We start from the raw sequence: 24,163 nt of genomic DNA, 5'->3' as shown, positions 1-24,163 counted from the left end.
GTAATCCAGCATATATATCTTGTTTGCTGTGTCATACTGTGTCTTTGTAATAATAATAATATAATAATAATCGTAATCCAGCATATATATCTTGTTTGCTGTGTCATACTGTGTCTTTGTAATAATAATAATATAATAATAATAATCGTAATCCAGCATATATATCTTGTTTGCTGTGTCATACTGTGTCTTTGTAATAATAATAATATAATAATAATCGTAATCCAGCATATATATCTTGTTTGCTGTGTCATACTGTGTCTTTGTAATAATAATAATATAATAATAATCGTAATCCAGCATATATATCTTGTTTGCTGTGTCATACTGTGTCTTTGTAATAATAATAATAATATAATAATAATCGTAATCCAGCATATATATCTTGTTTGCTGTGTCATACTGTGTCTTTGTAATAATAATTATAATAATAATCATAATCCAGCATATATATCTTGTTTGCTGTGTCATACTGTGTCTTTGTAATAATAATAATATAATAATAATCGTAATCCAGCATATATATCTTGTTTGCTGTGTCATACTGTGTCTTTGTAATAATAATAATATAATAATAATAATCGTAATCCAGCATATATATCTTGTTTGCTGTGTCATACTGTGTCTTTGTAATAATAATAATATAATAATAATCGTAATCCAGCATATATATCTTGTTTGCTGTGTCATACTGTGTCTTTTTTAATAATAATAATATAATAATAATTGTAATCCAGCATATATATCTTGTTTGCTGTGTCATACTGTGTCTTTGTAATAATAATAATATAATAATAATCGTAATCCAGCATATATATCTTGTTTGCTGTGTCATACTGTGTCTTTGTAATAATAATTATAATAATAATCATAATCCAGCATATATATCTTGTTTGCTGTGTCATACTGTGTCTTTGTAATAATAATAATATAATAATAATCGTAATCCAGCATATATATCTTGTTTGCTGTGTCATACTGTGTCTTTTTTAATAATAATAATATAATAATAATTGTAATCCAGCATATATATCTTGTTTGCTGTGTCATACTGTGTCTTTGTAATAATAATAATATAATAATAATCGTAATCCAGCATATATATCTTGTTTGCTGTGTCATACTGTGTCTTTGTAATAATAATAATAATATAATAATAATCGTAATCCAGCATATATATCTTGTTTGCTGTGTCATACTGTGTCTTTTTTAATAATAATAATAATATAATAATCGTAATCCAGCATATATATCTTGTTTGCTGTGTCATACTGTGTCTTTGTAATAATAATAATATAATAATAATCGTAATCCAGCATATATATCTTGTTTGCTGTGTCATACTGTGTCTTTGTAATAATAATAATATAATAATAATAATCGTAATCCAGCATATATATCTTGTTTGCTGTGTCATACTGTGTCTTTGTAATAATAATAATAATATAATAATAATCGTAATCCAGCATATATATCTTGTTTGCTGTGTCATACTGTGTCTTTGTAATAATAATAATAATATAATAATAATAATCGTAATCCAGCATATATATCTTGTTTGCTGTGTCATACTGTGTCTTTGTAATAATAATAATATAATAATAATCGTAATCCAGCATATATATCTTGTTTGCTGTGTCATACTGTGTCTTTGTAATAATAATAATATAATAATAATCGTAATCCAGCATATATATCTTGTTTGCTGTGTCATACTGTGTCTTTGTAATAATAATAATATAATAATAATCATAATCCAGCATATATATCTTGTTTGCTGTGTCATACTGTGTCTTTGTAATAATAATAATATAATAATAATCGTAATCCAGCATATATATCTTGTTTGCTGTGTCATACTGTGTCTTTGTAATAATAATAATATAATAATAATCATCCAGCATATATATCTTGTTTGCTGTGTCATACTGTGTCTTTGTAATAATAATAATATAATAATAATCGTAATCCAGCATATATATCTTGTTTGCTGTGTCATACTGTGTTTTTTTTAGTAATAATAATATAATAATAATTGTAATCCAGCATATATATCTCGTTTGCTGTGTCATACTGTGTCTTTGTAATAATAATAATATACTAATAATCGTAATCCAGCATATATATCTCGTTTGCTGTGTCATACTGTGTCTTTGTAATAATAATAATATAATAATAATCGTAATCCAGCATATATATCTCGTTTGCTGTGTCATACTGTGTCTTTGTGATAATATAATAATAAGAATAATAAGAATAAGAATAATAATATAATGATGATGATACTAATAATAATTCTTCTCTTTCATACTCCCTTTTTTGGGGAATAGCCTCTGCTCCCACGTCCTTCGAAGGCCCCTTTGGGAAAGTCTTGCACCAGATCAAGGCAGTGATTGAGACGCCCCGCTTCTCCAAGGATCACAAAAGCAGCAAAGTCTTCTATGTCCTCTGCCCGCTGAACCTCAATGACATCCCGGAAATCGAGGTAAGAGGAGGATGGGACAGAAGATCTTAGAGCCTGTGCAGGTTCATAGAAGGAGATGCTGGTTGTTACTTATAAAGCCCTAAACGGCTCAGGTCCAGGCTATTTGTCAGATCACATCTCCCTGTATAGACCATCTCGGGCATTTTTTTTTAAAATATTTTATTTATGGATTTAACATGAGCACAAGATTGAAAAAAAAAACAAATGGTTACAGAAGTGGAAAAAACAGCAACAAAACAAAGAAACGGAAACAAAAACAAACCCAATACCCTGTCCACTTCCAGCTCCTCTACATTGCTTGGTGCATTGTCCTATAAATGTTGAATATATTGCAGCAAGCTACCGTTTGTCCCAGAAGTCTAGGAATTCCTGAAAACAGAAGTCACAGAAGTTCTATGTTACTTCTTGCTAAGTATTGTCTAAATTTGCTCCAGTCGGTCCGTTGTTTTGGCGAAATGTTCTGTGATACTTTTTGTGTTAATAAATCCATGTTTTTGATGTCAATTAACTTCAGCATCCATTGTTCTGTTGAGGGTATTTCTTGCGTTTTCCATACTTTGGCAATACATATCCTGGCTGCTGTTACCATATATACAAAAAGTTTTTCCATATTGGAGTCCATTTGAAAATCCACCATTCCCAGTAAGAAATATTCTGGTTTTGTATATAATTTAATTTGCAGTATTTTCTCCATTTCTCTTTTTATTTCCTGCCAATACTTTTTTATTTTTCTGCATCCCCACCACATATGCATAAAGTCTCCATTATGTTTCTGGCATTTCCAACATTTCCCGTCTCCTTTACCTTTACTGAACTTCGCAAGCCTCTCCGGGGTAAGGTACCATCTGTAAAAAACCTTGAACCAATTCTCCCTCAATTCAGTTGCATATGTAAGTTTTTGGTTCTTCCTCCATATCTCCTCCCACTCTGAAAACATGATCGTACGTCCTATCTCTCTAGCCCATTTAGTCATTACCGTTTTTACCTGCACATCTTCTGTGTCCCAAGCTAATAATTGTTGGTATAATATTTTTGTTGTTTTAATTTCTATTTTTTGTAGTCTGTCCCAGCATGTTTCCTTTAGTTCAAAGCCTAATCTCTTATCCTCTTGGAAGATTCCCTTTATTTGCCAGTAGTTTAGCCAAGTCATTGTGGGGTCCATTCCTTTAATCTCTTCATATGACTTAAGACAAACCTCCTGATTTTCTACTTTTAATATTTGCCTATATGTCAACCATGTTTCCCTTGGCATTTCTCTCATATGTTCTGCCATCTCGGGCATTTTGGTGAGCGGAAGAAGCCCTATTCTCAGTCCCACCCCCGTCACAAGAGCGTGGGAACGAGAGAAGGAGCCTCCTCCGTGATATCCCCCCCCCCCGTCTCTAGAACTCCCTCCCTATTGAAATAACAATGGATCCCACCCTCCTCTCCTTTAAGAAACAGTTAAAGACACATCTATGCACCTTAGCGTATGGAAAGGAGAATTGACATAATTATCACCCCATTGCAGCTAGGGTCCAAGTGAAACTACTACAAATACTGAACATTTTCTGCAACTTGGTAATTTAATTTGGTCCAGGTATATGCTCGCTCTGTGCAATAATGTTTTCACTGAGTGTCGTGTTTAAATTTCCTGTTTTTCCTAATTTGGAATTTTTATTATAATGAGTATGCTATCGTCTTTTTATACTTTCTCATTTAAATTTTTATTCGGATTTTCTTACACTTACATACATTAAAATAGCAATAAAGATAACTCACAGGGGTTGGTAAAAGGGGGAAAGGGGAAAGAAAAGAGGAGAAAAGAAAAAAAAAGAGATGGGGAGGGGGAAAAAATTGGGATCAGGGAAGAAAGGGATACAAGAGTCCTTCCGCTTTCTATTTTTTGTGGGCTGGGTTTTGTTCCATTTCTTCCTTTTTTTACATTAATTGGACTAGAGTTAATCATTGTAATTGTCCTCGGATTCTTCTTTTGCTTATTTTTTCTTTGCCTTTTCTTTGTATTCTTCGTAACTTTCCCAATTAGTCGGTTTTATTATATTGCCCCTATTTATTTTCATTAAATATGTTAATTTGTCCATATCATATATCTCATTCAATTTCTCCAACCATTGTTCGATTGTTGGTAATTCTCTTTGTTTCCAGTATTTCGCAAAGGTTATTCTTGCTGCAGTCGCTACGTATGTAAATAATTTGTCTTCATTTCAATATTAAGCGAAGTAGTTGTGGCATTGAATGTTTGCCGTCCATCTGCGGAGAGAGGGTGGTCTAGAAATAAATTATTATTATTATTATTATTATTATTATTATTATTATTATTATTATTATTATTCTGGCTATGTTCCAGAAGCATCTGGCAGGCATCCTCAGAGGCCTCAGTAAATAAAGAACAACACTCAGAAAACTATTATTATTATTATTATTATTATTATTGTATGACACAGAAAACAAGATAGATATGCTGGATTTCGTATCACAAAATCACAAGTTGAACACTTCCCAAGTTTCTAGGAGTGTTTCGGATGATGCGTGCAGATCCCAGTCGGGTAGCCTTTTGCAGTTGGCAGATCATGATTTTGTCAATGCCTATTGTTTCCAAATGCCGGCTGAGATCTTTTGGCACGGCACCCAATGTGCCCATCACCACCGGGACCACCTGCACTGGTTTCTGCCAGTCTTTGCAGTTCAATCTTGAGGTCCTGAGAGCGGCTGAGTTTTTCCTGTTGTTTTTCGTCAATGCGACTGTCACCTGGGATGGCAACATCAATGATCCAAACCTTGTTCTTTTCCACAACTGTGATGTCTGGTGTGTTGTGTTCCAGAACTTTGTCAGTCTGGATTCGGAAGTCCCACAGTATCTTTGCGTGCTCATTTTCCAATACTTTTGCAGGTTTGTGATCCCACCAGTTCTTTGCTGCTGGGAGGTGGTACTTGAGGCATAAGTTCCAATGGATCATTTGGGCCACATAGTTGTGCCTCTGTTTGTAGTCTGTCTGTGCGATTTTCTTACAGCAGCTGAGGATGTGATCAATGGTTTCATTGGTTTCCTTGCACAGTCTGCATTTTGGGTCATTAATATTATTATTATTACGTGGTCGCGAAGATAGGCTGAACCCGAACCATATAGGGCTTTGTAGGTAATAATTTGCACTTTGAATTGGGACCGGAAACTTATGCTTTAATATGGGTGTGGTATGCTCCTTATAGCTAGCCCCAGTCAGTAGCTTGTCTGCAGATCTTTGCACTCATTGCAATTTCCAAGGGCAGCCCCACGTAGAGTGCATTACAGTAGTCCATTCTAGATGTAACTAGGACCAAGTAAGGTTTTTCAGGGTACGGTCGTAGCTGGCACACCAGTTTAAACTATGCGAATGCCCTCCCAGCCACGGCCGACACCTGAGACGCAAGTGTCATCTCCTACGTCAAACATGTTCTTTGGAGAGATAGGCTCATAAAACCGCCAGGTGCCTCATCCTCTCTACTGATCGTGCTCTTTCTTGCCTTCCTTCCATAGCAGCCCAACACGAACTCCATCACCAAGAAGTTCAGCTACAAGCTTGTGAAAACTGGCAACGCGGTCTTGACGGCCACCACGGACCTCAAGGGCTACGTCGTGGGTCAAGTCATCCAGTTGCGGACGGACATTGAGAATAAGTCTGGCCGGGACACCAGCACCATCGTGGCCAGTCTCATCCAGGTAACAAAAGCCACTTGGGGACAGCCTGTATTTCAGAATGTTATGAAAGTTTTTAAGTATGTTTATTGAGCGTTTTGAAGAAAATAGTGAGAAACAAACACCTAGAGAACCAAAAATGTGTATACATACGGGTGGGATGTGACAGGGCCGGAGAGGAAAATGATCACAAACATAACCAAGTAAGTACAAAGAACAATCGTACCCAATGAAAAAAGAAGAGGGATAAGGGGAAAGAAAGCAACAAAAAACAAAACAGCACAAAAGACGAAGATAAATAATAATAACAAAAGAAAAGGGAAAAAAACCTAAAAAAATACATTATTAAAAGAAATGACTTCCATCTCTTTACATGGTGAATGTGTTAATTCATTTTTTAATCTAAAATTGAATTAGATCCAAAATACTGTATATACTTAAGTATAAGCCTAGTTTTTCAGCCCTTTTTTAAAGACTGAAGAAGCCCCCCTCGGCTTATAGTTCAGTTCAGTTCAGCAATTTATTACGGTCTATGACCAGAATATATAGAAATGGGCACAGGTGCCCGAAAAGGGGAATCGCAGTTCCCATAAAAGTCAGATAAAAGAACAAGTTAAAAACATGCTATAATAAAAACAAATTAAAAGCAGACTATTAGCTTATATTCTGGTGAGGGTCCTGGTTGGCTTATATTTGGGTCAGCTTATACTCGAAAATATAGGGTACATTTATTATTTTTCTCTATTATTACTGGTATTATTACATTTATTACTTTTCTCTATTATTGTTGCTACTATAACATTTATTTTACTCTATTATTATTATTATTATTATTATTATTACATTTATTATTTCACTCTGATCTTATTATTATTATTATTATTATTATTATTGCATTTGTTATTTTACTCTATTTATTATTACTTGTATTATTTTCCTATATTTATTATTATTATTACATGTATTATTTTACTCTATTATTATTAAAAGGATACATAAGCACATTTACATTGAAGAAGATGAGAATAATGATTTGATCAGAGTTGGACAGTCTTATCTTACATTTGAGCTTGATGTAAATATTCAAAACATTTACTTACTTACTTTACTTAGGCGATCCCTCGTAGCTCAATTAATGGAATTTTGTTGATATCTATTTTTATTTCTGAAATTTACCACCCTTGGCTTATACTGGAGTCAGTGTTTTCCCAGGTTTTTTTTGTGGTAAAATTATGTGCCTCGGCTTATATTTGGGTCGGTTTATACTCGAGTATATACGGTACTTCCTTCTGCGCATGCTAGACATAGAGAATGATAAGGTTCTGTTTAACTATTTAATATCGGCAGCTAGGATGACTTATGCAAAACAGTGGAGAGAAGATGGAATACCGGAAACCAATGCATGGATTAATAAAATCCTAGAGATTAGAAATATGGATAGGCGATCCTACCTACTTGCCAATAATCCAAATAAATGAAAGAAACAGACTAATTGGGAACCAATACTAAATCTATATATATATAAGGGTAATGGAATCACGGCACTGGACAAAACAACTAAACTAAATGCCCCACAACCTCGAAAATTGACAGCACAACCTCTCATCCACGCCTCTACGTTCATACAACAAAAAGAAAAGAAAAAGTAAGTCCTAGCCACAGCAACACGTGGCCGGGCACAGCCAGTTATTTAGAAAAAGAGAAGTTTAAAATAGTAACTTAAATATAATAAGGAAGGAAGGCAAGGAGAACGATTCAACTCCAAAGAATGGCGAAACCCGAGACAACAAAAACTATGAAACACTAGATTGAAAAAAGAATGTTATGAAAGTTTTTGTCTAACTTCTGGGTCCTGAAATTGGTCGTGGTATGCCAAACTTTGGTCATCCTCTGTGGTCACCTTCTGCTAGATATTGGGCATGAAGTCATGCATCTACACTGTAGATTTCATACAATTTGACAGCACTTTAACTGTCAATCCTGGCTTAGCATCGCAGGCTAAACTGCTGTGCTGCGGAAAAACCCTGCCAGGTCACCAGTTTGAGCCTGGGTTGGAGTGAGCATCCGTCGTTAACCCCAGCTCACCTGCCCACCTAGCAGGTCGAAAGCAGAAATGCAAGTAGATAAATAGGTACCGCCTTTAGCGGGAAGGTAATAAAGGCGTCCTTAAGGACATCAATGGGAGGAAAGCTCCTCGGCATGGAAGATGGAGCGACAGCACCTCCCCAACCGACATGGCCGGAATCAAACACAGCCTACAAGATGCTGGAAATAAGATGGGAAAAACTGTCTTTACCTCTGTTTGTGTTGTCTATCCTTGTTAATTGTATAATCGGCATTGAATCTTTGCTGTATGTGTGTTCTGTAAGCCGCTTTCATTCCCTTAAGCTTTCTCTCTCTTCCTTTGCTTCTCGCACAGAAAGTCGCCTACAAATCCAAGCGGTGGATTTACGACTTGAGGACCATTGCGGAGGTGGAGGGCTCGCCCGTGAAGGCATGGAAGCGAGCCGAGTGGAAGGAGCAGATCCTGGTGCCGGCTTTGCCCCAGTCCATCCTGCAGGGCTGCAGCCTCATCCACATCGACTACTACATCCAGGTGAGGCCTTATCAAGGACTACGGACTCGAGCAGTGTGGGGTTCAGTTCCCAAGGACTTGAAGTAACAAGTGTCCACTAATCTAAATCTAATCCATCTAATCTAATCTAAATCTAATCTAAATCTAAATCCATAATAAAAGTGAAAACCCATATGTGTGTATGTGGCACAAATGTCCACTCACACAGACAGCCTCCGGCCTCCACAAACAGGCTCTCGTTCCCAGTGCCGACAAGCAAGCAAGTCACTCCTTTGCACTGACATTGCGGTTACAGCGAGTGCCATTAACATGCAGCCCAACCCCTGCCAATGTCCCCCCCCCCCCCAAACACTACATCCCACCACCCAAGGAATGCTTTCATTTGGGGACCATTTCATCCTAGATTGTGCATTTTCGTCCACCACAGGCAGGCATCCCAGGGTTCTCCATTGCTGTGGAATTTGCATGACCACGCCTACTGCCCTTTAAATCTCTCTGAATAACAAACAGAGCAGAACTAAGCTGCAACTAAACTTACTGGAGGAGTTTGGGGATTGACTCCACATGGTGGAAGTTGTAGTTCACCTTGCATCAAGTCAGAGCCCTGTCACTCCTACTGGGGAATGTAGAGGAGTTGTAGTTCACCTACACCCAGAACGCTAGGAACCCAAACAAGGATGGGTCTGGGCCAAACTTGCCATGCATACCTGATATGCCCAGATTTGAATACTGGGGTTTTTTGAGGGGAATTGACCTAATTATTTGGGAGGAGTAGATACTGGGATTTATAGTTCACCTGCAATGAATGAGCACTTCAAACCAGAACCAGGACCATAATTGACACACAGAGTCCCCATAACCAAAGGAGCATATTGGACAAGTTTGGGAGAAATGGAGTTATAGTTCACCTGCATCCAGAGAAACACTGACCCCCACCAACAATGGACCGGGACCAAACTTTGCACAGAGAAGCCTCATGACCAATTCACCCATTCCAAACAAAATACATAACATTGAAAGACAAATAATACCATTCTCAAATAACCCGGGCACCGCCGGGTCCCCAAGCTGGTGGAATAATAATAATTAGTGGACACTTGTTAGTTCAAGTCCTTGGGAACCCATTTTTTCCTATACTACTTTCCAAACTTTGTTTGCTGGGGTTCAGTTCCAACATAACGTGTGTTCACCCTTACTTTCTCCGATCCCAGGTTTCCCTCAAGACCCCTGAGGTTTCTGTGGCTCTCCCCATCTACATCGGCAACATCCCCGTGAACCGGATCCCGCTCAGCCCGACCCGGCTGGCGCCCCAGCTGCCCTCGCCGGTGGTGCCCAGCGCGCCGCCCGAGGACGAGGAGGCATCCGGCGGGTACCCCCACCCCATGGACAACGTCTCCATCCCCACCAAGAGCCACTCGCAGCAGCAGCAGCCCTTCAGCTACGCGCCGGGCTTGAACTTCCCGGAGGCCAGGCTGGACTCGGAGCAGAGCAGCTCCCCAAACCACCCCACCCTTTGCCTCTCCACGGGAGCCACGGTCCCCTATTTTGCCGAAGGGACCGTTGTGCCCATGGCCACGGCCAGCTCCCTCATCCTGCCTCCGGAGTATAGCACATGGGGATATCCTTATGGTGAGTGAGGCCTCAGCCTCGGAGGGAAACCTCTCCCGTTGCTTCAGAAAGGACGACCACATTTCTTCCGTCCTAAGTACTTCAGTACTAAGACACACTCCCCCGCTCCATATAAACATCTCTAAAATGGGGTGCATCTTAGCATTGTTTTATATATATATATATATATATATATATATATATATATATACATACATACACACACACACACACACACACACACACACACACACACACACATACACACACACACACACACACATACACAGTAGAGTCTCACTTATCCAACATAAACGGGGCGGCAGAACGTTGGATAAGCTAATATGTTGGATAATAAGGAGGGATTAAGGAAAAGCCTATTAAACATCAAATTAGGTTATGGTTTTACAAATTAAGCACCCAAACATCATGTTATACAACAAATTTGACAGAAAAAGTAGTTCAATACGCAGTAATGCTATGTACTAATTACTGTATTAACAAATTTAGCACCAAAATATCACGATGTATTGAAAACATTGACTACAAAAATGGCTTGGATAATCCAGAATGTTGGATAAGCGAGTGTTGGATAAGTGAGACTCTAATTACTACATAGCATTACTGCGCATGGAATTACTTTTTCTGTCAAATTTGTTGTATAATATTACGTTTTGGTGCTTAATTTGTATAATGATGACCTAATTTGATGTTTAATCGGCTTTTCCTGAATCCCTTCTTACTATCCAACATACTGATTTAACCTGCCGGCCTATTTATGTTGGATAAGTGAGACTCTACTGTATATTGATAATCTTATATTATCTGCTTAGAACTGGATTACATGAGGCCCCTTCTTCACAGCTGGATAAAATGCACACTGAAGTGGATTATATGGTAGTGTGGAGTCAAGATAATACAGTGCAAAGCAGATAATATAAGATTATAAATGGGTTATGTAGCTGTGTGGAAGGGCCTTGAGTCTACACTGCCATATAATCCAGTGCAAATTAGATAAGTGAGGCCTAAATCTGCCTTTCCCCTGGGCTGAGTTGGTTGCTAGGAGACCAAGTGGGCAGAGATTAGCCCTCTAAACTGGCAGCAATTGGATAAAAACAATTATTGCTCTCCCTCTAATTAGGACTTTGTTTTTCTTTTCTTTTTGTTGTATCAACCTAGAGGCATGGATGATGGGTTGTGTTGTCAAATTTCGAGGTTGGGGGGCCTGTAGTTTTGTTGCTTTGTGGGTCGTCGTGATGCCATCACTCATTTATATATATAGATGTATGTATGCATATGTGTGTGTATGTATATATAAATATATGTCTGTGTGCTTATATATATGTATATGTATGTATGTGTATATATATAAATATATATGTTTGTGTGCATATATGTGTATGTGTGTGTGTGTATGTATGTATATATATACATACACACACACACACACACATATATATACATACACATACACGTGTGTGTGTGTGTATGTGTGTGTATGTGTGTGTGTGTGTGTGTGTGTGTGTATATATATATATTTATATTACAATGCTAAAACACGATGGCACAATGGGTTAAACCCTCCTGCTGGCAGACGACTGATCTGAAGGTTTCTGTTTCGAATCCAGCCCAGGGAGAACATGGATGAGCTCCCTCTCTCAGCTCCATGCGGGGACATGACAGAAGCATCTCACAAGGACGGTAAAACATCAAAACATCCGGGCAACATCCCCTGGGCAACATCCTTGCAAACAGCCAATTCTCTCACACCAGAAGCGATTTGCAGTTTCTCAAGTTGCTCCTGACACTATATACATACATACATACATATATATATGTGTGTGTGTGTATCTAACTTTGGGATGTATGTACGTATGTATGTATACAAGCACTACAATGCATACAGACACACAGTTCTTTGCCTTTCTTGCAAAAGAGTGCCAAACTACAGATCTTAGGGTTTCATAGCATTGAATGATGGCAGTTCAAAGTTTTGCCAAACTAACTGCATTCTCTGGATGGTGAACCTAAGAATTAATTGAAAATGCTGGATTTTGGAGGAGGGGGAGCATGGATTCTGTGGATCTGATATATGTGTCTTTTCTTTCTGCAGAGGCACCCCCGTCGTACGAACAGAGCTGCAGCAGCGCCACCTCCAGCCTCAGCAATGGCAACTAGACCTGGGCTGGGAGTCCGTTCGGACCATTCTCAAAGGAGGAACGACGGCACCAAGGGTTGAGTGGAAGGTCTTGGGTGTTCTCTCACCCAAGAACAGACTCAGGCGCCTGGAAACGGCTTCACGCCCCACCCTGGTTGCCTTGCCTCTCCGCCTCGGACCTTGCACCGTACAGTTCCACTCTCTTGACCTGCTGTTTCGATGATCCGAGCAACCGCGATGCCTTATCTGGAATGCGACCAAGTTCCACGTGCGCGAATGTACATATGTGTTTGTTTGGTTTCTGGTTTTAGCCCGTCTCCTTACCTTCTGTGAAAAGGGGATAATAAAGGTTGAGCTGTCCTCGCTACGAGCGAGCCAAACAGGGGGACCTTGGAGAGACGTATCCTGAGTGGCAGGATGCCGTTTGGACTCCAACTCCCATCATCCCTGGCTGGAGTTCCTGGGTGTTAGAGTTCCAGATAAAGGGCTCCTGTATCAGTTGGATGGAAACCTGTTCTCACTTTATAAGAGCTCTCCAAGGTGCTTAAACGAAGCCCATTCTAAGTGGATGAGAGCTCTCCAAGGTGCTGAAATGCAGCCTTCAAATAAGCTTAGGACCTTGGAGAGCTCCTGTTCAGGACCTGGAGCAAATTCTTTTTCCTTCTAAGACGAAGGCCACTCATCATCCTCATTGAATGCATAGCCATAGTCTGTCCACATTGCATTCGATCCTTGCCCTCCATCTCTTTCCTTCCACTGACCATCTGATAGTTCAGGAGAGCATCGGAACCGGGATCAATATCCCATCGAAATAGGAGTTTCAGAATGTTTGTTTGTTTGTTTTGGTTTAAAATTATCAATCGTTTCCATAAATGCTCCCCTTCATCTGCTTGCCTTTGAGCAACCGTACTCGGTACAAGGGATGCCATTCCCATCAGCACAATGGGGGAGAATGGGAGTTGTCGTCCCAACAACGTACACAAGAGTATAATTTCCTTCTTATCATTATCCCTTTCTTCCACCATCCATGGCTATCCATTGTCTGGAATCCTGTAACAGCTACATTTTTATCCGATCCTCCTGTTTGGAGATATTACATGGTTTTGAGAACATCATCATAATAAACCCAAGCTTTGCTGTGATTTGTTCAGACCACACTGGCTGGACCAGATCCGCCCCAGAAGACCCTTCCCGGCACCTTTTCTCTCCATAAGGATCTTATACAACAGTGGTTCTCAGATGTGGTTCTTTGGCTTACAACTCCATGTTTCTTTGGCCTACAACTCCCAGAAATTCCAGCCAGTTTACCAACTGTTAGGATTTCTGGGAGTTGAAGGCCAAAAACATCTGGGGACCCCAGGCTGAGGACCACTGCTACACAACTTCTGTCTTTTCCCTTCTCAGCACCTTTTCTCTCCATAAGGATCTTATACAACAGTGGCTCTCAGGTGTGATTCTTTGGCCCACAACTCTGTGGTTCTTTGGCCTACAACTCCCAGAAATGAGCATTTCTGGGAGTTGAAGGGCCAAAACATCTGGTGACCCCAGGTTGAGGACCACTGCTACATGACTTCTGTCTTTTCCTTGCCTTTGTCCGGCTCCGAAAGTCACTGACAATCCCAGTTCTACCTCTTCCCATGGACGTCATCCTTCGTAGCTATAATCTTCCCCGTATTAAAAGTCAAAAATATTACAATGTGGATCAGAGTCATCGTAGAGGGTACAGGGTGGTGCCAAGAATGGAATCCTACTCCGAGCATACCTAATGGAGATCCAATGGAGAGTAACGTGTGTTGATGGCACACCATTCCTTTGATGGGTCTACCCAACTTGGGACTCCATGGTGGGCTTCTCATTCTTTCCTTGCTCCATCTGCTTCCTATGCCCAGTGCCTTCCCAGTTTGAACTGGACTTTTCCCTCTGCCATTGTGGAAAGAACTATCGTCGAGGTGAATTTCAAGCAGACGCTTCTGAAGTTTGGAATCACAATGACGTTGCCTGGAAGGTTCCTCCTTCTTGCCGACATCTCGCCTCTCCCTTGTCACGAATTCTCACCTTTTTATGAGATGATTGTTTTCTCTCTCTGTCTCACTCTTTGGTTGTGTGCCGGATTTTTAATTTTTTTTATTTACTCAGCTTTGTTTTAACAGTGAAATCACAGGCACAGATTTCAATGTATTTAATAAATTATTCTGAGAAAAACTGGACGTTTGGTGGATTTCATTTTCTCTTCCTACAGGGTTACCAAGTTTCAAGGCCTGGAACCTCTCCTCCTGGTGCAGTTTGGGGGAGGATGGACCATGGATGATGGGACTGGCAGTACTTTCAATCGCTTCGGCTCCCACAGACCACTGTGATGCCCACCAGTGAAGGAACTGGACCTGTGTGTGTGTGTGTATCTATATCAGTCTATATATCTATCTATATTTATATTCATCTATATATCTAAAGTCAGTGTTTGTATGTGGCAGTTTTGACTGGGTGCCACTTCCACAGCCTACTGCGACCCCCATGAATGATGGACCTGGTCCAAACTTGGCACACTTAACCCCCATGACCCACTTTATGCCCTGATGCGGTTTGGGGGAGGATGGACCGTGGATGATGGGATTGGCAGTACTTTCAATCGCTTCGGCTCCCACAGACCACTGCGACGCTCACCAGTGATGGAAATGGACCAAACTTGGCACACAGAACTTCCATGACCCCCTTTACGTCCAGGTGCGGTTTGGTGGAAGATGGACCATGGAGGATGGGATTTTCAGTACCTTCACTCACTTCCTGAGAACACTGCAACTGCCAGAATGACAACTGAATCATGGATGATGGGACTGGCGGTACTTTCAATCGCTTAGGCTGCCACAGACCACTGCGATGCCCACCAGTGACAGAAGTGGACCAAACTTGGCACATTTGACCCCCATGACCCACTTTACGCCCTGATGTGGTTTGGGGGAGGATGGACCATGGATGATGGGATTTCCTAAGACCACTCACACATCCACCAATGACTGATCAAGACCAAACTTGGTACATAGAGCCCCCATGACCCATTCTACATAATGGCGCTGTTTGGAGGGGGGGTGGGCCATGGACTATGGGTCTTGCATATGGGAGTTGTACACCTGCACCCACTGAACCCAGCTGGCATTGGATTGAGACTACACTTGGAACACAGGCAAACAATGCCTTTCTTAAATGATCCAAGCACTGCCGGGTCCCCTATCTATCTCTCTATCTATCTATCAATCTATCTATGTATACATACATATATACATACATACACACATATATACACACACAAATATATAGCCATCTTGACTTGTCAATTATTATACTAGCTGGAATGGATGCAGCCTCACCCTCCCTCCCTTCCGTTCTTTCTCGCTGTCTGCTGCAGAATTTCAACCAAACCATAAGCGAACCCTGACACCCTTAAGTTGTCCGTCATCCCTGCATGTTGTCCATCAAGCACATTATTTTGCTGGAGGGACCTATGCGAGTGTCTCGCTCCCCCCTGCCCTTGGCCATATTTCTGACAGATCACTTTGCGCCTTGAATGAGAGGCAATTCTCCTTATGAAGGGGCTTGCAGGCATCCTCTTGGCCTCCTCCTTTGTAGACGCCGCGGCATAATTGCTCTTGCCAAGCTTCCTCGCCTGGTGACCATCGGAGACCAAGAGCAAAACCTCCAGTAACAATTTTGCTCTTCCAATTTTGCACCGAGTTCTGGAAAGACGTTTTGCTGCTGGAGGCAGAAAGGCCTTTATAATGGCAGTTGATGGCTTTGAAGTAAGCTAAGAAGTGGACATTTACACAGAAATATAAACCCCACTTGCCTACTTTTCCAACAGACCTCATAACCTCTGAGGATGCCTGCCATAGATGTGGGTGAAACGTCAGGAGAGAATGCTTCTGGAACATGGCCATGCGGCTTAGAAAACTCACAGCAACCCAGAGATTCTGATGAACAATTCTGACCATGAAAGCCTTTGACAACACATCTATTTTCTTACTTAATATTATAATGTAATACAATAAAATACTACTAATAATACAATATAATAATAATTATATCTATATATATAAAAGGCTTTTGGCATCACGACGACTCACAAAACAACAAAACCCCAAAACCCCCAAACTCAAAAATTGCCAACACAATCAATTATCCCCGCCTCAAGTAAGATACAACACAATTACACTAAAAATACAATCACAACAACAACAGGTGACCAGGTACTCTTCACCCACCCTTGAGCCTTCCCTCCAGCCGTTTTCAACTTCAACTCTCACCATTCCTAACACCTTAAGCTTCTGAGAGAAAAAACAAAAGGGACTCAGGCTGTTACGAATGCTGGGAGTTGAAGTCCAAACCACCTGCAGCAAAGGCCCAGGTTGGCCCACGCCTGCATCCCAGGGCACAGACAAACTGCATTTAGACCTCATCCATACTACTGTCCCTAGAAAATACAGATTATCTGATTTCAACTCCATTATGTGGCAGTCTACACTCAAACCCCTGCCACACAACAATATTACCCAGAATACATCTGCACATCTGCCAATATCTCCTTTAAACTGGATTATCTACCTTGGCATTCTGAATAATATTCCTCTATGACATCGCCTTCACTCTACACTGCCATCTAATCCAGTTCAGTCTACATTTTATACAACTATGTACAACTGACCTCATATAATCCAATTCTAACCACCTAATATAACATTATAAATATAATATATAAAACTTACTATGGTATAATAATAGAAAACAATATGATCTCTAAAACCAGAATACGAAATAAAGACCAACACTCGGAAAGCAGGGAAATTGGAAATTCTACAAACGAAACAATCAGGGCCAGCTAACACTTCCCAACAAAACATTCCTCCAGACAGTAAACAAACACCCTTTCAACCTGCAAGGCCATTAAAAACTAATCAAGGTGGCTAATTCCACCATTCAAACCTCCCACACCGACACTATTAATTCCTATTCAAACTGACCAACCAAGGATTCCGCAAAGTAAAAACCGACCAGGTTTACAACCATCAAGGCTATTCAATACTTTTCAACCAGGCCAACCAACATTTCCCCTACATACAAAACACCCAAACTTTGAAACCACAACACTACTCTGTCCCATTCAACCTCGCCTAGCAACAATACCTTATGTGCAAACCAACCAGGCTTTTAACCTACAAACCTATTCAATACCATTCAATCTGGCCAAACAAGAATTCCCCTACTAAGGAAGTACCCACACTTCAAAGCGCCTCTTTGATTAATGCTACGATTCCTACCACTCCACAAAACGGCCAGACTTTCACGCTGCAAGGCTACTCACTCCTATTCCACCTGGCCAACAAATAATTCCCATAAGCCACAGCAACGCGTGGCTGGGCAAAGCTAGTATTTTATATATAATATTACAGTATAATATATTGTATGTACATATAATTTGTAAGCCGCTCTGAGTCCCCTTCGGGGTGAGAAGGGCAGGATATAAATGTCTTAAATAAATAATAAATAAATTCATTCATTCATGTAAATGTATGGGTCTCTACATGACGATAATAATAATAATAATAATAATAATAATAATAATAATAATAATAATAATAATAATAATAATAATAATAAAAACATTTATAACTCACTTCCATCTCCCTGAGGGGACTCTGAGCCCAATCAACAGATAAAACAATATGACAGCATATATAATTAAAACAATAACAGTAAAATAACATTCATAAAATACATAGCGAGCATCAGGACTAAATGGTGAAGCTATTCAGAAATTATAGGGAAGGTAGGCATGTGCAAAAACGCAAGGCAATGAGAAAGACGGTTCAGTTCATCCACTTTAAAGATACAAGACTCTGAGATGGCAGAGCATTGGGGACTTGGTCAACACACAATGTATGAGGGTTGAATGAAAAGTAATGCCTCCACTTTCGTAACGCCTCAAAAGATGGCAGTCCTGGTCTGCGGCAAGTACTGGCTTGTTCAGTAGACTCTCCTCTACAGCTCCATTTGGTGGGTAGTCTTAGCATTGAATGGTTGTGTTGTTAAAGTGCGAAGTATGGAACCCTGAGCAGACGGGGAAGCCTTAGCATTGAACAGTTGTGTTGTTAAAGTGCCAAGCATGGAACCCTGCGCAGACGGGGAAGCCTTAGCATTGAACGGTTGTGTTGTTAAAGTGCCAAGCATGGAACCCTGCGCAGACGGGGAAGCCTTAGCATTGAACGGTTGTGTTGTTAAAGTGCCAAGCATGGAACCCTGCGCAGACGGGGAAGCCTTAGCATTGAACGGTTGTGTTGTTAAAGTGCCAAGCATGGAACCCTGCGCAGACGGGGAAGCCTTAGCATTGAACGGTTGTGTTGTTAAAGTGCCAAGCATGGAACCCTGCACAGACGGGGAAGCCTTAGCATTGAACGGTTGTGTTGTTAAAGTGCCAAGCATGGAACCCTGCGCAGACGGGGAAGCCTTAGCATTGAACGGTTGTGTTGTTAAAGTGCCAAGCATGGAACCCTGCGCAGACGGGGAAGCCTTAGCATTGAACGGTTGTGTTGTTAAAGTGCCAAGCATGGAACCCTGCGCAGACGGGGAAGCCTTAGCATTGAACGGTTGTGTTGTTAAAGTGCCAAGCATGGAACCCTGCGCAGACGGGGAAGCCTTAGCATTGAATGGTTGTGTTGTTAAAGTGCAAAGTATGGAACCCTGTGCAGATGGTCAGTCAATGCGACTTAAGCAAAGTGCAGTCAGTGAATTCTTGACAACAGAAAGTGTCACTCCAAAGGAGATTCCTTAGAGAATGCAAGCTGTTTATGGTGATTTTGTGGATGTGAGTCCTGTGTGTCGTTGGGCGAGTAAGTTTAAAGATGTTGAGGTGGGAACATCTGACTTGCGTGACAAACAAAGAGTCGGACGTCCTGTGACATCAACCACCGAGTTTCACAAGCATTGATTCAGGACGATTGTCGTATCCCTCAGAGAGAAATTCCAAGCATCATCCGCATTTCACAAGAACGTGTGGGTCATATTATTGCTTTGCTTGGCTATCAGATGTTGAGAGACGCCGGTTGTGGAAACAGAGTGTCGACTTCTTCCGTGACGGCTTCAGAAAACTTGCCCATAGTTGTCAGAAATGTATCCAATTGTCTGGTGATGATGTGGACAAATGAACAGTGGTAGTTCAAGAGCACATTCTAAGGATTATTTCTGCGTTTGATTTACTAAAATATTCCCATCCAAACCCAAGTAAACGAAGGTGGAGGCATTACTTTTCATTCAGGCCGAGAGGCAGACGTTCAGGGTGGCAGCTGGTTGCAGCCTTCCCCAAGATGGTGATGCAACCTATGGATCTGCATGGGATGGAATGGGTGGCATTGCGTTGCTCCTTGCGCCACCCTTTGCAAACCGCTCTGGGGTTGCCTTCTGGCAGGCGGAGGAGGAGATAAGCTGTAGATCTTCTTGACTTAAGGAAGGAAGACTCTTATTTTGGCATCTGCCTTTGGGCCAGGCCTTGGCACCCGTCTGCCGTTGGGTGGCAGCAGCAGATCGCAGCCAAATGCAGCTGATGCTTCCTGCAAAATAAAATAACAATAAAGGGTTGGGCCTGGTGGCCTACTTCAGCCAAGGCCCAACCAACGCTTTACGGCAGGGGTCCCCAAACTAAGGCCCGGGGGCCGGATGCGGCCCTCCAAGGTCATTTATCTGGCCCCTGCCCTCAGTTTTATAATATATTTTATATCATTTTAAATAATATAATATATTGTATATACATATAATATTGATAAAAATATTACAATGTTATACAATATAATATTAATAATACCATGTAATAATATTAATTATATGATATATCTATATATATAAAAGAGTGATGGCATCAGGGCAGCGGACAAAACAACAAAACTACAGGCCCTCCAACCTCGAAATTTGACAACACAACCCATCCTTCACGGCTCTAGGTTGATACAACAAAAAGAAAAGAAAAATAAAGTCCTAATTAGAGGGAGAGGAAAAATAGATTTTATCCAATTGCTGCCAGTTAGAAGGCTAAGCTCCGCCCACTTGGTCTCCTAGCAACCTACTCAGCCCAGGGGACAGGCAAAGTTAGGCCTCACTTAGGCCTCTTTCACAGATTATCAGATTTTAACTGGATTATATGGCAGTGTAGACTCAAGGCCCTTCCACACAGCTATATAACCCATTTAGAATCTTATATTATCTGCTTTGAACTGGATTATCTTGACTCCACACTGCAGTATAATCCACTTCAGTGTGCATACTAAACATAAAGACAACCATACAACAGACATTCAATACCACCACAACCTCAACAATTTCTCACCAACACCACCAGACAACGCCACAGCAACGCGTGGCTGGGCACAGCTAGTATTACATATAATATTACAGTATAGTGGTATAGTTCAATATAGTAATATATAATGCTAATATTGTGCTGTACTAATAATACAATATATTGTATGTACATTCAGCTGCTCTGAGTCCCCTTTGGGGTGAGAAGGGCGGGATATAAATGTAATAAATAAATGTAGTAAATGAATAAATAAATAATTTTAGACTTAGGCTCGCCCAAAGTCTGAAATGACTTGAAGGCACACAACAACAACAACAATCCTAATTAACCTGACTATCTCATTAGCCAGAAGCAGGCCCACGCTTTCCATTGAAATCCTGATAGGTTTATGTTGGTTACAATTGTTTTCATTTTTAAATATTGTATTGTTCTTTCATTGTTGTTGTTGTTTTGCACTACAAATAAGACATGTGCAGTGTGCATAGGAATTTGTTTGTATTTTTCCCCAAATGATAATTCGGCCCCTCCACAGTCTGAAGGATTGTGGACCGGCCCTCTGCTTTAAAAGTTTGAGGACCCCTGCATTACGGTATTCCCTTAGCACCTCTTTTTCTGCAGCACATGATTTCCATGCAGTTGGCTTCCCTGCCTTATGCTTGTTGGGACCGTCTCTGTGGATTATTCAGAGCTAAAGCAGATCCCAAGTGTCCAGTTTTCAAGGGTACAAATTCCCAAGGTTTTCCACTGTGAATGACTTTCATTTCATAGGGTAGATGCACCCAGAGAAGGTTCATGGACCTTGGGAAACCGCAGTTCCCAAGACCATCTCATGGAGACATGGCATCTAAACTAAGGTCCAACGGCATTCATTCCACAGTGTTGATGCATCCAGAGAAGGGTATGGACCTTGGGAAACTATAATCCTTTAAAATTTTATCTTGTAATTTGCCTAGAGCAGGGGTCCCCAAACTAAGGCCCGGGGGCCGGATGCAGCCCATCAGAGCCATTTATCCGGCCCCCACAACACAAGAGCATAAAGGGGTTGGGCTAAATGACCCAAGGGGTCTCTTCTTCTCTTACAACCCTTATTATTATTATTATTGTTGTTATTGTTATTATTATTATTATTAACATTAAGGCTGGGTGGCCATCTGTCAGGGGTGCTTTGCTTGTGCTTTTGGTGCACACAGAAGGGAGTTGGACTCAATGGCCCAAGAGGTCTCTTCCAACACTCATTATTATTATTATTATTATTATTATTATTATTATTATTATTATTATTATTAACATTGAGACTGGGTGGCCATCTGTCGGGGGTGCTTTGCTTGTGCTTTTGGTGCACACAGAAGGGAGTTGGACTCAATGGCCCAAGAGGTCTCTTCCAACCCTCTTTATTATTATTATTATTATTATTATTATTATTATTATTATTATTATTATTAACATTGAGACTGGGTGGCCATCTGTCAGGGGTGCTTTGCTTGTGCTTTTGGTGCACACAGAAGGGAGTTGGACTCAATGGCCCAAGAGGTCTCTTCCAACCCTCTTTATTATTATTATTATTATTATTATTATTATTATTATTATTATTATTATTATTAACATTGAGACTGGGTGGCCATCTGTCGGGGGTGCTTTGCTTGTGCTTTCGGTGCACAAAGGCAGAAGCGGATTGGACTCAATGGCCCAAGAGGTCTCTTCCAACACTCTTTTTTATTATTATTGCTGTTATTATTATTATTAATTGCTCGGTGGCCAACTATAGTCCGACCCTCCAACGGTCCAAAGGATTGTGAACTGGCCCCGTTTAAAGAGTTTGGGGACTCCTGGACTAGAGCATCTTGGATGGAGGGCGATTAATAAGTAATTAAATGATGATGATGATGATGATTTCTCCGGATGACTCCATTGCATGGAGCCATGACACTGAAAAGGGGGTGCAAGGGCATTCATTCCATATTGTAAATGCACTCAGAGAAGGGTATGGACCTTGGGAAGCTATAATTCCCCGGATGACTCCATTGCATGGAGCCATGGCATTGAAAATGGGGTGCAAGGGCATTCATTCCATATTGTGAATACACCAGAAGGGGATGGACCTTGGGAAAGTATAACTCCCAGGAGGTTTCCATTGCATGGAGCCATGGCATTGAAAATGGGGTGCAAGGTCATTCAATCTATATTTTAAATGCACTCAGAGAAGGGTCTGGACCCTGGAAAATGATGACTCCCAGCACTGCACAACATGGAGACATGGCATAATAATAATAATAATAATAATAATAATAATAATAATAATAATAATAATAATAATAATAATAATAATTGTGCGGTTTTCTGGCATTGTATATTTTTGCCGCTTCTGTGACTGTTCATTTGGGTTTTGATGATTCCGTAGCCCACTTGTCGATGGATGTCCAGAATCAGCAGCATCCACCGCGGTCCTTTTTATCCTGGGCGACGACCGAGCCAGTATAGACTTCGTTTGGGTTTGATTCTCCATAATGCTAATGGGTTAGGTGCTCTTGGTTGTGCTCCTCAGCTGAGGCCTCTCTGGCTTGGTTGGACCTGCCGGTAGTTACACTACCGCCAGCACAGCCCTCAGTCATCATTGGAGCAGCTAAGACCAGATGACCTGGCTCTGGCTCACGAATGGGACCCTGAAGAAGGAGACAGAAGGCCTGATCCTTGCAGCCCAGGAGCAAGACATCAGAACAAATGCAATTAAGGCCAAGATTGAAAAATCAGCTGATGACCCAAAATGCAGACTGTGCAAGGAAACCGACGAAACCATTGATCATATCCTCAGCTGCTGTAAGAAAATCGCACAGACAGACTACAAACAGAGGCACAACTATGTGGCCCAAATGATCCATTGGAACTTATGCCTCAAGTACAACCTCCCAGCAGCAAAGAACTGGTGGGATCACAAACCTGCAAAAGTATTGGAAAATGAGCACGCAAAGATACTGTGGGACTTCCGAATCCAGACTGACAAAGTTCTGGAACACAACACACCAGACATCACAGTTGTGGAAAAGAACAAGGTTTGGATCATTGATGTTGCCATCCCAGGTGACAGTCGCATTGATGAAAAACAACAGGAAAAACTCAGCCGCTATCAGGACCTCAAGATTGAACTTCAAAGACTCTGGCAGAAACCAGTACAGGTGGTCCCGGTGGTGATGGGCACACTGGGTGCCGTGCCAAAAGATCTCAGCCGGCATTTGGAAACAATAGACATTGACAAAATCACCATCTGCCAACTGCAAAAGGCCACCCTACTGGGATCTGCACACATCATCAGAAAATACATCACACAGTCCTAG

The 24,163-nt window shown here is 40.9% G+C and overlaps 1 protein-coding gene across 1 annotated transcript in view; it reads left to right on the top strand.

The window, feature by feature from the left end:
* Positions 1 to 14,701, top strand: part of arrdc1 (arrestin domain containing 1) — a 60,902-nt gene extending 46,201 nt beyond the window's left edge. The window contains exons 4-8 of the mRNA XM_062959501.1: positions 2,331 to 2,485; positions 6,000 to 6,182; positions 8,578 to 8,754; positions 9,945 to 10,362; positions 12,455 to 14,701. Of these exons, the coding sequence (XP_062815571.1) occupies positions 2,331 to 2,485; positions 6,000 to 6,182; positions 8,578 to 8,754; positions 9,945 to 10,362; positions 12,455 to 12,519 (998 nt within the window). The 3' untranslated portion in view covers positions 12,520 to 14,701. The remainder of the gene's footprint in view (positions 1 to 2,330; positions 2,486 to 5,999; positions 6,183 to 8,577; positions 8,755 to 9,944; positions 10,363 to 12,454) is intronic.
* The last annotated feature ends 9,462 nt before the right edge of the window (positions 14,702 to 24,163 follow it).

The sequence above is a fragment of the Anolis carolinensis genome, unplaced genomic scaffold, assembly GCF_035594765.1.
Source record: "Anolis carolinensis isolate JA03-04 unplaced genomic scaffold, rAnoCar3.1.pri scaffold_7, whole genome shotgun sequence".
NCBI classification, from domain to species: domain Eukaryota; kingdom Metazoa; phylum Chordata; class Lepidosauria; order Squamata; family Dactyloidae; genus Anolis; species Anolis carolinensis.
The sequence above is the reverse complement of the archived record's forward strand: the minus strand, read 5'-3'. Positions and strand labels throughout refer to the sequence as shown.